This window comes from Vairimorpha necatrix, chromosome 5 (genome assembly GCF_036630325.1).
Source record: "Vairimorpha necatrix chromosome 5, complete sequence".
In the NCBI taxonomy this organism is placed as follows: Eukaryota; Fungi; Microsporidia; family Nosematidae; genus Vairimorpha; species Vairimorpha necatrix.
The window spans coordinates 969,917-986,407 of record NC_088820.1 but is presented as its reverse complement, the minus strand read 5'-3'; the positions used below and the strand labels follow the sequence as shown (position 1 = coordinate 986,407).

Below are 16,491 nucleotides of genomic sequence, written 5' to 3'. Positions count from 1 at the left end.
GTGCTGTAATTTTAAAAATTAAAATTCTGCCTTGATTTTTGCAAAGAATCCCTAGAATAAGTTAATTGCAGAGAATGAGTAGATAGAATTTATAATTGATACCTTAATTCTTCAATTTCTTAAAACTAGTAAACGATCATACTCAGCCATATTCAGCGATATAATTTTACCGGGATTAAATACATCACAAAGATAATACATATATGATAAAGTGAAAAAACCTTTTAGAATTGTATGCTAAACTTCTGAACTGAATAAGAAAATAAATATTGATATTCCAAGTGCAGTAGACATTTTGGCAATTGTTTTCATTATGTTTTCCTAGTATTCGTAATAAGTTTACTCCAGTTTTATCGGTAAACTTCATTTTCACACGAATGGTACTGATTTCGAGATTATAAAACTTCTATTGTTTCTATGAGTTAAAACGATAAATTACAATTGAATTTTTTTTGTTATACCGAGATTTATAAGTTTCATATATTAAAGCTATTGTCAAGAGATATTTGTTGTTGATATTGAACTCGTTAAAAATTTCTTAAAGAGTCTAGGGTTGGCAAAAACAACTATTAGTTTCAATAACACGGTACATAAACGAAATCTTTTTTATTTTTTGCATAGTTGATTGGACTTATCAAATTGTTCGTGAGTTTCCTTATGATGAATGAAACGGTTTTGCGATGTAAATTAAACATATTTGAATTTTCAGCCATAAATTTTTTCTGAGTTTTGTCAAACACATACCGATGTTTCATAATTTTTTTACCATTAAAGTTTTATAAAAAATTCAAGCATTTGGATGTAATGATTCAAACCCCAAAATTGGTAGTTTAATCAGTTGTATTAAAAAAATTTAAATATATTTATAAGTAAAAATTTTAATTGTATTATAGTTAAAAAACAACAAAATCGAATATTCCTTAATTTTTTATTTATAACAAGTTTTTAGTATATTCACATTTTACACATATGCAAATTTGATAGAAGAAACAAGGAAAATTCATTTAAGATGGAATTGCACTTTATAATTATTTATTAGCAGTTTGCTATATATGTCTTTAACATCAAAAATAATTTAATACTGTTAGTATAAAAAAAGTTAATAACATAACGTCGTTATCATTAATTTATTTTACATATGTTTTTATACATTTAAATAATACTAAGCATTTCTGCTAGTATCAGATTTAATTTTTATACAAATTTATTTTTATTTTGGTATTAATTTATTGCTTTATTCGTTTGATGTAAACAATAGAGGTTCTTACTTATTATTATGGCTCCCAAAATTTTTTATAATGATTATGATATGTTATTGATGTTTTATTAATTAAGATATCTTGCAAACACCTTTTTGTAGAAAATAAATATAAAATTTAAATAAAAATTAAGAAAATTGAATAAAAAAGAAGCAGAGGAGAAAAAAATCGGAATAATAAAAATTATAAACACACTCTAATATGTTCAATTATAGTAGAATTGAATGATAAGCTATTTTACCCTAATACACCTTTAAAAAAATCTGTTTAAAACTACACAAAGACATCGATTCCCTAGTCATAACTATATAAGTCATGCATTTATGGTATATGACAACCAAGGCTTTGATTTTTTATTACCAATGCAATATTTGTTTATAAGTTTCATGATAAAATAAGATTATTTTTTTATATTCTTTAATAAAAATAAGATTATTTTTTATATTCTTTTAAAAAATAATGTTTTAACTATAAAAGGTCTTTTATTTTTTTTGTTAGTGTTAATGATAATTGTATGCTAAGGATTAAATTTCTTAAATATATATTTTCACAACAATTAGATTTTGTTGCTACATATATAACACTAGGGTTATTGTATTTTGACAGAACCAATTTCTTAAAAAGAATAACAATATCATTTTTTTTCTTCGAATTAGCCATTTAGTATATCTTTTTATATAAATATGAGATATATAAGTATTATAAAGTCTGTTAGATATCAAAATAATTTTTCATTTATTTTTTAAAAACAAACAAATTATTATATCTTTTGTATAGAGGTCTAGAGTGCGTTATAAAGCCCCTATAGCGATTATTAATTCGAAAAAAATATTTCTTGATCGAAAAAACTGTGTTATTGTTTAGTATGACATTTTTAAATAGTAAAATCCATAGAAATATCTAATAAGATTGTTTGTTTACAAACAGCAATGAAGCATTTGAAGTCGCATGTCTTTTTGCAATCGATTATAAAAATAAATAATTTATAGAAATAAGAATTATAAGTAAAAATTACACAAAATTTTGGGGATAATTTAACCTTGTATTATTTTTTTTCCTATTATTAATTTAAAAATTTTATTCATAAAAATTTGAAAATATTTATTTGAGTCGAAATTATATAAAGCAAAATACCATCGTAATTAGATAAATATCAAAAAATTTAGGTCATATATAATTTCAATTCATATTGTAAGTATTTTTAACATGTACAGATTTGGTAAAAAAACAATCAATATATTCAATTAAATTTTATGTTTTTATTACATACATTCTTTATATTTAAATCTATATCAAGTATTATTCTATGAATTTTTCTATCAATATATTTTTTAATTTGTTTAATATTTGTTTACAATCGAGATTAGATTTGATTGAAGAAGTATTTTAGCTTTCATTAGTTTATATTATTATGTACGAACTGCCAATTGTCAAATTTAATTTACCTAATTTAAATTGATGATAATGATTTGTATGTAAGAAGATGCAACAATTTAAACAATTTAATAATTAAAAAAATATTTTATTTAAATTAGATATTTTGCTTTATATAAATAACAAAAAAAAATTTGCCCTTTATGAGATTATATAAATTTTTTTGTAGTTCGGTATTTTTTATGTTAGGTTTTGTAAAATCTAATGGCGAAGATGATTTTTTATATTTTGTTATTAATGGCACCAATGTATGTGAATCATTAGATAGCAAAATTAATAATCATAATTTGCCAGAAAACCATGGTCTTTTATTCAGTGAATTTATTTGGGACACGGTAACAAATCTTGATTTATTTAAAAGGTTAATACAAGATGATAATTCAGAGAGAAGTTTAATAAATAGAAGAATTCAGTTAAGAGATGTTTATTTGTCTAATTTAAATCTCAAAAATTGGGATATTAACATATCGAGAACTCTTATAAGACCAGAAAGAAAATTTATCGAGGAATTGAAAAGTGGAGCGATTGAATATTTTGATATGTTTCGTATGTGTTATAAAGATATTATAAATGAAAGTAAAGAACCAGAAGAAACAATACGAGGTATAATTAAGTTACATACATGTTTTGTACCGAATGGTATAAGTAGAAATTTACCATTACCTGTTTTTAAAATGTGTAAAGGTTTAGGATTTAATTTTGTAAAATGTTTTGGAACAAAAGGAATGAAATATATAGTCGATGAAGCCAACAGAAAACTCGATCAAGTATCTAAAGCCGAATGTTTTATACCAATTTACAACATTACAAATATAACTTATACAACTACAGAAGACTACAACACAGCTGAAACTACAACTGAGATTAATAGTTTATATGACACTACAAATAACAATAATGAAAGTTATATTGACAATACAACTTTTAATTATTTAAATTATGCCATTGGAAATGAGCCTACTAACACCAACTTATTTAAAAATGATGTATCAACAGAAACTGAATTTTTTGAATATAGTACTCAAATTACTACAGAGATGGATGATATTTATAAAGCTACAACTGATAAAAATATAAAGCAAAGTTCAAATAATATGAACATAACTGGAAATACGATGGATTATGATTTTATTTATAAATTTACAAATTATTCTAGTGGTTCTGAAACAACTCGCAATTTTAATAGCAAACTCGATATAACTACAGAATATTATTTAAGTACAGATATTGCTACAAATTGTATGACAAGAGAAAACATAAAAAGTAATAATGAAACAGAAGCAACTATAGAAAATAAAATGATTACTGAAGTTTATACAGATTTTAATATGATAGAAACTACAACGGAATATAAAAAAAATCCAGAGTCTACGATAATAAAAAATGTACTTAATGAAACGACTACTGAAAGTAATAATGAATTTTTTGATCAAGCTACTGAAGAAAGTCTAATAAATACGGAGACAAACACTAATCAAAATAACATCACTGATTATACTAAATATTTTAATATTATTACTGACATAACTATCGAATACAATAATAATATTACTGAGACAACTACTGATTTCAAGGAGTTTATAGTGTCTAATGCCGATTATAATTTATTCTCCGATGCAACTATTTCTTCTAATAGTGTAATTAAATCTACAACAGATTTTGATATCCCTACAGATACTACCACCGATTTTAACGGCATCAAGCGGGATAATGTCGAATCTACTATTAAAACCGAAAAAAATTATGATTTTAATACAATAATCGACTCTATCACAGGTCATCAATATATTTCTACAATGCCTATTGGTTTCAATGAAATTATAGATACAACTACTGATTCTAATACTTTTACAGAAAGCACGACTAATTATAATAATAATTATGATGCCTCTGAAAACTATATTATATCTGATAACATAAAATCAGAGCGTTTAACAATGTTAGAAATTGCAAATACTAATTCCTTCGAAAATAGAGGTTTTGATAAAACAGTGCTTTTTATATTTTTTAGTTTTATTCTTATAGTGTTGGGAATTTGGCGTTACAAAAAAAGGTGCAACAGAAGGTATCGGCAGTATTCTTTAGTTTAAATTGAGACTACTTTATCTTTCAAAAAAACATATTTTCAAAAAATTTTATTATTGTAATGAAAAATAAATTGTATATAGTTTTTTTCCCTAATACTTACACATGAATAATGTTGTATATGAATAAATTTAAATGATCAAAAATTTATAAAACATCCGGAGTTCAATAGATTATAATTTTTATTGTCTAATTTGTTTTATAAAAAAGTCTGTTACGTCAAATAACAATAAATCTATACAATTTGTTCAAAGAGCATAATAAATAGAAAAATAAAATATTTTTGCTTAAACTAGATATTACAATGTTAAGTAAATTTTTATTTATAATCTGCTTCAGAAATTTTCATTTCATTTTGTAATAAGCATAAGATATTTAAGTTAATTATTTGCAGGTGAAATTGTGATGTTATAAAGAAAATATACTTAAAATTGTAAGTTTTCGTGGCTTTTTTAATTCATAGAGTTAAGTTGTCTATTTTTACAACTAATTATGTAAACAAGTTATATGTTATCAATTTGTCATTTAAAAGTCGACTTAAACAGTGAAACTTATACTGTACATATAAACATCTTCAAAATAAGCATTATACTTTATTCACTGTTTACACTTTTTGTACCGGAAAATTTAATTCTATTTTAATTTGAGAAAAGATCAAAAATATCGGATTCAGAATACATTATGATATTGTATTCCTGTTTACTAATTTTTTAAAAAAATAATTATATTAAAAAGGTTTTTTTTTGATTTTGTCGCAAATACCATTCAATGACAATTAAATTAATAAGATATTTCACTAACAGCATTTCATTTATTAAAAAAAATAAAAAGAAACATTAAGTAAATTATAAAGCTTTTAATGACTACGATCATGTCGTAAATTATTCTTTATATAAAAACAAAAACAATGTGTTATATATGTTAAAAAAAAATCTATTCGAATATTCAAATAATAACACATTTTTTTTATATTTGATCAAAATTAAAAAAAATTATCTATTTTATGTGTTTTTAATAAATAATTACAAGCAAAAGAAATGTTTTATTAATCTATATATTAATTTGTTCTCGTCGAATTCTTTCAGATTACAATTCGTTAAAAAAGGAAAAATAATGCTATGGTAATTTATTATGAGACTGTATTAAATTTACTTTTTCAAATCTTCTACGAATTTCAAAATTTAAAAATAATGTATTAAAAAAATGATTGATGTATTTTACAAGAATAAAATACATTTTTTATAGTTGACAACGAGAGTTTTGTATTTTAGGTTATTTTTATAATTACCATAATAAAACATGTTATAAATTCTAAGCAAAAAAAATATAAGAAAATTTAGATTTAACTAAATGTATAATTCATTCGTGGTCCGTATATTTTATTATGAGAAGTATTCTTAGATTGATTAAGAAATTTATATATTTTGTAAACTGATTGAATGATCATCTGGCGAAGAATAAATATATAATTAAAATTATACATCATTTTAGACCTATTAATCCGTAATAAAATTTTTTATAACTATACCCGAACTTTTTTAATGTAAAACATTAAATGTAAGGTATAAACAATAAATTCGATGATAAAAAGAGACGCATTAATATAGGTCAAATTTTCAAAATTACAGTTAAATTTGTAATTTAATTGGAGTTTTATTTTAAAATAGCGTACACTAGAATATTATATAGCATTTGTGTTTTGTTTTTAAAAATTCTTGTGTTATAAATTCGATTATAACGCTTATAAAAATTTTATATCAATTTTGAGATTTTTATAACTGCATTTATCTTTACAATTTTTTACAAAATCTACATGTATTAGTTATTACAAAGATATTTTTTCTAAAAAATGATGTTTTTTAAATAAAGGTTCTTTAAAAAATTATTTAATTATTTTTATAAAAATAATATCTATCTTAAATACTAGAATTTATTTAATAAATTATGTTTTAGAAATTAAAAATCATGTTTTTAAAAATTAATATTTTTTTACAAAATACATTGTAATAAGTTTGATTAGGACTTAGTTCACTTTAGTAAAAATAAAATTGTAATTCTTTGATAAATAAATTAAAATGAAATTTTGCAAAAGTTTTTTAGAAATAAATAATATAAAAAATGGACAAAAGTCATTGATAGAGTAGGACTTCTCTTAAACTATTTAAATAATGTTTTTAAAATTTCTCCGTGCGCAATTATATTTAAATTTATATTGAAACCTAATTCCTAAGCTTTATATACGTATAAATCCACCATTAGAATCGTTATGATTTTTAATTTACACAAAACTAATTATTTTTATTGTTTTACATTTATTACAAATTTGCTTAGAAATTAAAAATCTTAAAATCTTTAAAAAAATCCTAGGTTTATTTTTTTTTACTATAATTTTTGTTTTTATAAATTTTTCGACTTTGAAATTAAATATTTAATGAATTTAGTTTTATTTTAAAAAACGTAAAATATGCTTTTAAAACATTTTTAAACTTGAAGTTTTTTGAATTTTATAATATATAATTTATTTGGGTATAATATTCGGCTTATTAATTACTTTTCACAAGATACGCTTACAGTCTCATCTGGCAGTTCCAGGACTTCCTTTTGAGATTCACTCATTGGGCTCTCAAACCCCCTCCTGATCTGTATCAAGCCCATGTCTGGCTGACATAGTTAGGCTTTCTAAAGTCATTTTAAGGACTCTTGACTGTATATATGCTTTCGTTCTGGGTTCTTATTTGAGCACTTTGATATGCGTACGGTGAAAATTAGTTACTATTCCATCCCACGTCATCACATAAGGAATAATTTTCGGCTTGTATTTGTAGAGAGAAGCCACATGATTTGCGAGCAAGTCGTATTTATGTTTCTTTTCTGTTTCTACTGCATGGAGGTTGTTTTTATATTTTATAACATTTAATTTGCGTAAAATTTAATATACCTAATTAAAATTGAAGATATTGATTTGTATGTAAGAAGATGCAAAAATTTAAACAATTTAATAATCAAAAAATATTTTATTTAAATTAGATATTTTGCTTTATATAAATAACAAAAAAAAATTTGCCCTTTATGAGATTATTGAAAATTTTTTGTGGTTCAGTATTTTTCATGTTAGGTGTGGTAAAATCTAATGGCGAAGACAATTTTTTATATTCTGTTATTAATGGCACCAATGTATGTGAATCATTAGATAGCAAAATTAATAATCATAATTTGCCAGAAAACTATGGTATTTTATTCAGTGAATTTATTTGGGATACGGTAACAACCCTTGAAATATTTAAAAGATTAACACAAGATGATAATTCAGAGAGAAGTTTTTCAAATAGAAGAATTCAGTTAAGAGATGTTTATTTGTCTAATTTAAGTCTCAAAAATTGGGATATTAACATATCGAAAACTCTTATAAGACCAGAAAGAAAATTTATCGAGGAATTGAAAAGTGGAGCGATTGAATATTTTGATATGTTTCGTATGTGTTATAAAGATATTATAAATGATAGTAAAAATCCAGAAGAAACAATACGAGGTATAATTAAGTTACATACATGTTTTGTACCGAATGGTATAAGTAGAAATTTACCATTACCTGTTTTTAAAATGTGTAAAGGTTTAGGTTTTAATTTTGTAAAATGTTTTGGAACAACAGGACTGAAATATATAGTCGATGAAGCTAACAGAAAACACGATAAGGTCCTAAAAGCTTTTTGCTCAGTAGATAATGAATACTCAGAAAGCGAAAGTTTTTTAAATAATAGTATAAACAAATTTAACAATATAACTAATAATTCTAGTGTATTTGCGTTTAATTCAACAGAAACCATGAACAACAAAGCTAATCACATTGAATTCTGGGAACGACCTGGGTTTATATATCTTTTAAGTTTTATTATAATCGGCATGATTTTTATGTTTTTGGGTTACATATATTTTAATAAAGGATCTAAGAAATGTAGAATTAAAGTATCTAATTATTCTTAATAAAGTTATAATATATTTATTTGGGAGTCTTTGATATTAATTAAAAAAAATAATGTTATGAGATTTATTTTATTTTTGCGTTTTTACGTTTTAAAAAAATATAAGAAAGTAGTTTTTATTTTTTTTGATGTAATCCCTTATTTTAATTCTAAACAAGTTTAGCCAAAAATATTTTTTTGTAAAAAAAACATTTAATATCGAATATATATTGTTCAAAAATATGGAAAATATTAATCGATTTGAACAAAAAATTTTGATTTAATACTTTTCAAAAAATTCTTGATCATATTATTCTACTTTTTTATATTTTAATAACTTAGTTCTACATTACCTACGTTATAAATTTTATGTAGTTTTTCTACAAAATTATATTATTCGAGAATTTAATCATATTGTTCAATTCCAATGCTTAAAATACGCTTTTTAAAAAAATTGTTTTGTAATATTTTTTGTCAAAATAAACTTTGTGTATGTTTATAATCGATTTACTAAAATTAGAAAGTATATGTGAACAAAAGCATATAAAATTTTATTATTTAACATTTGTCCTTAATTATTTTTCTTAGTTTTTTTCGCTGAAAACATCCTTTTATCTTTTGTCATAATAAATGAAATTAAAAATATAATTCGTATAGCTTTCTTTAATGTTTAATATAAACAATTATCGACTACGCTTTGGCGCTGTCAAAATAATTAAAAAATAGAATATTTTTTTGATATATAAACATGTATACAACTAGCCAATAGTTAATTTTGTATGTAGGAAGTAAGAGACTAACCAAAGAAAACAGATGTCGTAGAATTATCTGACAAATATATATCGACGACATTTCAATGCATATTAAGCAACAAACAAAAAAATTAGTAATATGTCTACAAATGTTAAGGCATTATTGTTATACGAAGTTAACAATTAGTTAAAGATTTAAAATAAACGTAATAAGAAGTTTTCACTGAGTGTCTCATTTTAAGAGAAAGAAAGAAATCTTAATAAATATATTAATACATAATTTTTAAATACTATTCCGTAACACTGAGTTTCTAATGATACAGAACAGGCGTAAAGTTATATCCATATCAGGAGATTTAGATTTTATGATGAAAATTTTGATATTGACATTTTAGCTTAAAAGCATAGAGACAAGATTCTATGATTTTCGTAGCTAAATATCTCATAAAGTTGATTTGTAATCACTAATAGCAGAATCTCAAATTTTAACTCATAATTCGCATACGACAGACCACTTTTTTTACAACCTTAACAAAAGATTTATAAATTGCGATATAAAGATCCTGAAAACATTAATACTTTTGGGAATAAATCTTTAAAAAAATGCAAAAGAGTGAAACTTTGGTTTTTTTGAATTGAAATGATGTCTCTGACATTTAAATACAAATTTTTTTTTATTTAATGGTCTAATAAATTTTATAGTTTATTTTTAGTTTTATTTGTGCTTTCATAATAACGTCGAGACAACCATGAAAGGTAAAAGATAAAAGACTTAATATTTAAGCTTTAACTATAAAACATGATAATTTGTTTATTGTCCAATTAATTAGAACAAAACAAGTGTATTTATATTTCGATGTGGTGAAATTTTAGTTTATAAATCATTTATCTATAATTTTAATAGCTTATCGCTGTATTAATTAATAGTTAAAACTGCGTATAAAATATTCAGAACAAAAACAGTGATCTTGAATTTGGCATATATAATTATTAATATAAAACCAATAATATCTGAGCATAAATATACAAAGATAATGATATGTCTGTTTTAAACTTAAAATCGATAAAACTTCTCATAAAGGTATAGAATGTCGTACAATAAAAATTTTTCACTAGTATTCTTTGATAATCAAGAATGAAAAACATTATTGCAATTAAATATAAGAATGTTTTAAATCAAATGATCTAATGTGTTTTTGATAAATTTTTCTGAATTGAAAAAGTATACATATTTGAAGTCTTATCAAAAAAACACATAAAATAACACAGTGTCTTTACTTTTGATACAAAATTTTGAAATTTAAAGGCTTTTTTCATTTATCAAGAAAAGAATTCTTACATAAAATATACATAAGTATAGCACAAAAAAAGAGTTAATACACTTTTTAAGTAATAAAATCACAAAAATAATTTTAAAATAAGAGTTTGTCCTTCGCAATTTTATAAAGAAATAAATCATTATAACTTAAGCTTTAAAGTTCATTCAAAGGTAAAATTTTTTTGCTATAATATATTATTTGTTTTAACAGATTTTTATTAATCTTTGTATCTAAAAGAAAGAATATTAAGCTGAAAAATCACGTCATAGTCTCTTCTATGATACGACCATTTCATTCTTTTTCTGTATTAAACTATTTTTGTGAAGGTCAAAAGCGATTTTTTTTTTATAAATGTCATATTTCAATATCTTACCGTAAAATAGTAATATAGAATATTAGTGGTATGAATTATCTATAAAAAATTTTCCATTTAGCATTAATTTGATTCAAATTTCTAATGTAATGGTTTAGATAAAAATGTTTATAATAATAAACGAAGGGATAATATGTCAAATTAAATGTGGAAAAAGTTGTTATGATATAATAAATAGTGAAGAACTTATGTATCAATCAAAACTAAATCAATTTTCGTATATAATTTAAATACTCATAAACCATAAAAATTTAAAGTAATAGCAAAAATGCAATAATTTCATTTAATCAAACAAAAGATAATTTTATGTTGTTCTCTTGAGACAAAATATTACATAAGGCAGGCAATCGTCGTTTCTCTGATTTGTTTTTCAAAAAATGTTTTAATCGTTCAGATAAATGATTAATGTATTAAACAATTTTAAAATTAATAAGACTATATGAATGCGATTTCTTTATATCTTATACATGATCAATAAAATGATAGTTTATCGAAATAGACCCTTCATTTATTTAGATCTTGCTCGGCTGTAATCTCGACAAAAATATATTATATATATATATATATATATGATATTTCAATAAAAAACAAATAGAAAAAAATCAAGTTATATTTTTGAAAAGAACATTTTTGATATTAATGCTAAATTAAAATCGAGACCATAAAAAAAATTAAAGATATATCTTACGTGTCAATTGCCCCTATACTTACTTTTTAACGCAATTTATTTATATATAAAATATTTTTTACCAGCACCTTTATAATTATTACAACTGTTGGTATTTCAAATGCAAAAAATAATATTCGATAATATAACAAAAATAATTGCTCTGTATACGAATAAATTATGTGCAAAAGATTTTTAATAATGTTTTTTTTAATTTGATTATGGTCTATATGCACTTGAGTTACAGATGCTTTAAATTAATTGTTGTTACTCAAAGATAAAACAAAATTAAGATAGAGATATTATTATTTTATTACATTTGTTTTGTCTATTTAATAAAAAAATAAATATGTTTTTTTATAGTGCTTTTTTGGTATTCGATCGGGATTTTTTTTAAAAAATTTGAACCCCTAAAAATTGAAAATTCTGATACTAAAATTTCTGATCGAATACCGAAGAAAAGCACGAAAGTAAAAATCAAGCCAATACAGCGGCCTTTACAGTTTTGACGTTTTTTAGACCCATTTTTTGGGTTAGACTTGTTGATTATGCAAAAAAATGTGTTTTAAATTGAGTAAAATCATTAATATAAAATGAGAGAAGGACTAAAAGAGCAGCATACAAGTGTACAAACTAAAATGCAGTGCAAACGTATTAGTAAATAAAAAAAAGAGTTTTTTGAAGAAATACTGCGAATTAATATTTTTAATTCGATATAGAAGGTCTATTTTACATCGAAGTGTTTTTTGGAGTATTATCATCGACAGTTGCTATGCAAAAAAAGCGACTTAGAGAAATTTTAAAAATAGAATGTCTAAAAGATCAATTATTGGTGAACCAGGTAAAATTGTTCAATATGTTAGTCTGTTATTTGAGAAGATGTAAAATAAGATATCCAACAAGTTTGATCATTCAACTCCTATTAGAATTTGGGTTTAGTGCATAGTAAAAGCTGTTAACCCCTAAGCTTTAAATTACGAATTGGATAATATGACTACCAGTGTTATAAAGCGATTTAAAATGTAAAACAGGTATAAGTTAAATTTTATAGTGATGATCATGCAAATTTTTCAGCTGTGGCATAACATCTTTGTCTCAACATATTTCTAAACTCTTTTCGGGTTCAAATCTCCAGATGGAACTTATACCAACAATATCGAGAACCTTTGTTTTCTTATAAAATCTAATTTAAACAAAAAACATGGAGTTAAGTCTAAGAAATAGATACTTGGTTTATAATATTTTTGTTTAGTCAATTTTTAAGTATATTGAACAGGAATAAATAAGTTTTATGTTTGTTATCTTGATGCTTATCTAATTTTTTCAATTGAATTATATTTGTAGTATTTTTGCCTAATTTTTCACTACAAGGGTTATTAATCTGATCGAAGACCAAAGAAGCTCCTCTTTTAGATTTTTTTTATTTAGTATTTAAAAATGTATAAATTGCATAAATTTAAACTATGTCTGTCTTTTTTATCTCAGATACGTTTTAATGTGTTTCAATGTACGAGACATATATGACTTATTTTTATTTTAATAAATGTATCTTCGAGTTACATTTATTTTAGAATCTTTCGTTACAGTAATATACAATTTTTAATAAAGTTATGTTTTTATTACAAAGATTTTGTTTAGCCGATTTTAAATTTTGTTAATTGAAAAAGTGGACGTGTCAAAATCCAATATACTTAATTTTACATATTAAAAACATAAAATTTTATTAAAATACCAAAAATTATGAAAAATGTACAAAAAGATATACAAACTTTTAAGGTCAACTTATATTTATATACAAATAATTTTTTTCCACTACCCATAATGAGATATACATTTTATTTAAATACCGTTATATTTTTTAAAAATTTTATAGAAACCAGTATAAATGTTGATGATTACCTGAAAGAAGCTGTTAATGGCCTCGATATTTGCGACCCATTGGTTACAGAATTGTATGTAAATTACTCGTATGATTTAAAATATCATATTTTCCATGATTTAGTTTGGAACGCAATTACAAATCATGAAATAATTGCAAGAATGACTTCAAATGACACTTCAGAAATTAGTTTCGCCTTAAGAAGTAAGATAATGAAAGAGAAATTTTTTGAATTCTTAATATACGGCGATTATAATCCTAATATAACTGTTTCGAAAGCAGAAAACGATTTTATAACTGAAATAGTATCTAGCGCTACAATATTATATGATATATTACGTACGTGTTATAAAGATGTCATAAATAGTGCCGATTTTACAACAAAAGCTATTATAAAAATTATTAGACAACATACTTGTTTTATCCAAGATGGAATAAGTGATAATATCCCGTTGCCAGTTATAAAATATTGTAAAGGTGAATTAAACCTTGCTGAAAATTGTTTAAATGAGACGGTAGATTTGGATTGTTTTAAAAAATTTTTAAAATTTGATAGTGATCAACTATCTAAAGCAGAATGTCTAAGTTCGACTATATCTTACTTGCCAAATGATCTGATATCTAAATTTATTAGAGAAAATATGATTGAAAATCTTACTGCTGAGATAGATAATATCTCTATGTTTATCGATAATGAATGCGATTATGATACTACGAATGAAACTCATATTTCAGAAATAAATAACATTTCTAAAACATTTAGTGAAGAGTTTGAGCATATTACTAAAACTAGTATTGCAGAAATTAATAAGATAAATAAAATAATCGATGAAAATTATGATCATATTGGTGAAAATATTGCAGCAGAGCACTATAATTCAACAAAAACTAGTAAAGAATTACTTAATGTCACTGAAAATATTTCCACAGATATTAATAATAATAGCCTAACTGATCAAAATGAAAGATTACAAAATACTACTAAAACTTTGAGTATAGAATCACAGAAACTTTCTGAACCAATATTTAAATTAGAAAGTCTTGTTTCCACGTATGCTCCAGAAATAAATACAGTTATAAATGAAAAATCTTCCAGAGTACAAACATTTGAAACTACAGAAACGCCAAATATTTTCGATACAGCTAATACAGAATTCAACATCATAACTAGCTATATGGGAGTTTGGGGATTTGCAGCTGCTTTAATTTTTATAATTTCTATAATATTTGGAATAGTATTCATTTTGTTCAAATACAAATTTCGTAAGCGTAAACATTATAGAGAAAACTTAGTTTTTATATCCTCATAAAGATAGGCTTTATAATATTTATTTACAAAATTTTTAATAACTATTAAAATTTTTAGATAAGTAAACGTGTATATAGTTTTTAATTGTTTTTTTCATGTAAAAAAGATACAAATTTGTCAATAATACGTATTTTTTAAATTAAACCATATGAAGTAAGCATGGTAATATTAAAAAAATTATGACAATTTTGTTTGTACAAATATAATCATCATATTTAAAACACATTTAGAGCCTTAAAATGTCTTTATGATAAAAGCATATACTTTTTTTGTAAAAGGTCTTTAACTATTAATTGTTTTTAGTTTTGTCTTGTTACTAAAATTACAAAAAAAATGACAATATTACAGATTTTAAAAATATAAAAAAATTAAATGTTAATATATTTATTTTAACAAGAAATTATGCAGTTTTAATAATTTTTTTAAAGTATTAAAACAAATATTTCTCTAAAAGCTTTTAGATTCCATTTGCACTTTTTCTACAAAAATTTCTCATATTTTATGTAAAATACCAAAAGTAAATTTTAATTTTTATGAGTATTTTTGGCATTTTGGAAACGTTGGTAACCATTGAGTCTTTTTAATTTGTCATATAGATGTTATTTTTAGAAAAGTTTATTAATTTCTGGTTGTTCCTGAGAGTTAAATATGTGTCTATTATGTTTTCAACACTAAAATATATAAACTGTAAATATTACGTACAAGTTAGTTGTCTATGAAACGAGTGACGATCAAGAACTAGAGAATATGAACGATTTATGTTGATAAAATATTAGGTTTATTGTTTGTATGTTTTCTTTAATAATCGCATAAATTGGCTTAATTGAAACATAGTTTTGTAATGTACGGAAAGCTAACTTTAAGCCGATACATGTAATAAAATGAGATTTTTTTTAGATACTTAATTTTTGAAATATTTCAAAAAAATGTTTATACGTTATGTAAGATCTAATTAAATCTTTTGATGTTTAAAACTTTATTATTTCTATTTTATTGGCGTATTAGTCTATACTTTTATAGTTGTATGCGCCTTTACTTGTTTTAAGCACATGACCTTTTTTTTCAATATCTGTCGTAATCTTCTGAAAAATCGTTAAACATGTGAAATTGATCTAAAATTATACTATTAAGATAATATGTATTGTTACACAATTTTATTGTAAAAAAAGTGGTTTTTAATAAAAACATCTGCAGTTATATTATTATAAAAGTGATCTTTTTAACATATGTTGACTTTGTAGATAAGACGAACAATATAAATAAATTCAAAATAATCTTCATGGATTAAGTTGTTTTTAAGGAATAAATCATTTTGAGTTTTATAATATAACAAATTTTTTAATGTTATTCTTAAATTATTGGTCTTTATTTTTTTTTTTCATCGAACATAAGCTTTATTGAGGAAAATACCTTTATAAACAGTTTAAATTTTTATATAAAGAAGAAAAACCAACT

The 16,491-nt window shown here is 22.9% G+C and overlaps 3 protein-coding genes across 3 annotated transcripts; all 3 read left to right on the top strand.

Annotated features, from left to right (window-relative positions):
• Window positions 1–2,875: 2,875 nt before the first annotated feature.
• On the top strand, window positions 2,876–4,783 carry VNE69_05195 (putative SP-containing membrane protein; the record flags this gene model as incomplete). Its single annotated transcript, XM_065473679.1, has 1 exon — window positions 2,876–4,783. The coding sequence occupies one exon, from the start codon at window positions 2,876–2,878 to the stop codon at window positions 4,781–4,783; it is 1,908 nt and encodes a 635-aa protein (XP_065329751.1).
• A 3,064-nt stretch (window positions 4,784–7,847) lies between these two features.
• VNE69_05194 (putative SP-containing membrane protein) lies at window positions 7,848–8,759 on the top strand (the record flags this gene model as incomplete). Its single annotated transcript, XM_065473678.1, has 1 exon — window positions 7,848–8,759. The coding sequence occupies one exon, from the start codon at window positions 7,848–7,850 to the stop codon at window positions 8,757–8,759; it is 912 nt and encodes a 303-aa protein (XP_065329750.1).
• Window positions 8,760–13,669: 4,910 nt separating this feature from the next.
• VNE69_05193 (putative SP-containing membrane protein) lies at window positions 13,670–15,037 on the top strand (the record flags this gene model as incomplete). The annotated part of the gene is made up of 1 exon (XM_065473677.1): window positions 13,670–15,037. One exon carries the CDS (start codon window positions 13,670–13,672, stop codon window positions 15,035–15,037), a length of 1,368 nt encoding a protein of 455 aa, XP_065329749.1.
• Window positions 15,038–16,491: the final 1,454 nt, after the last annotated feature.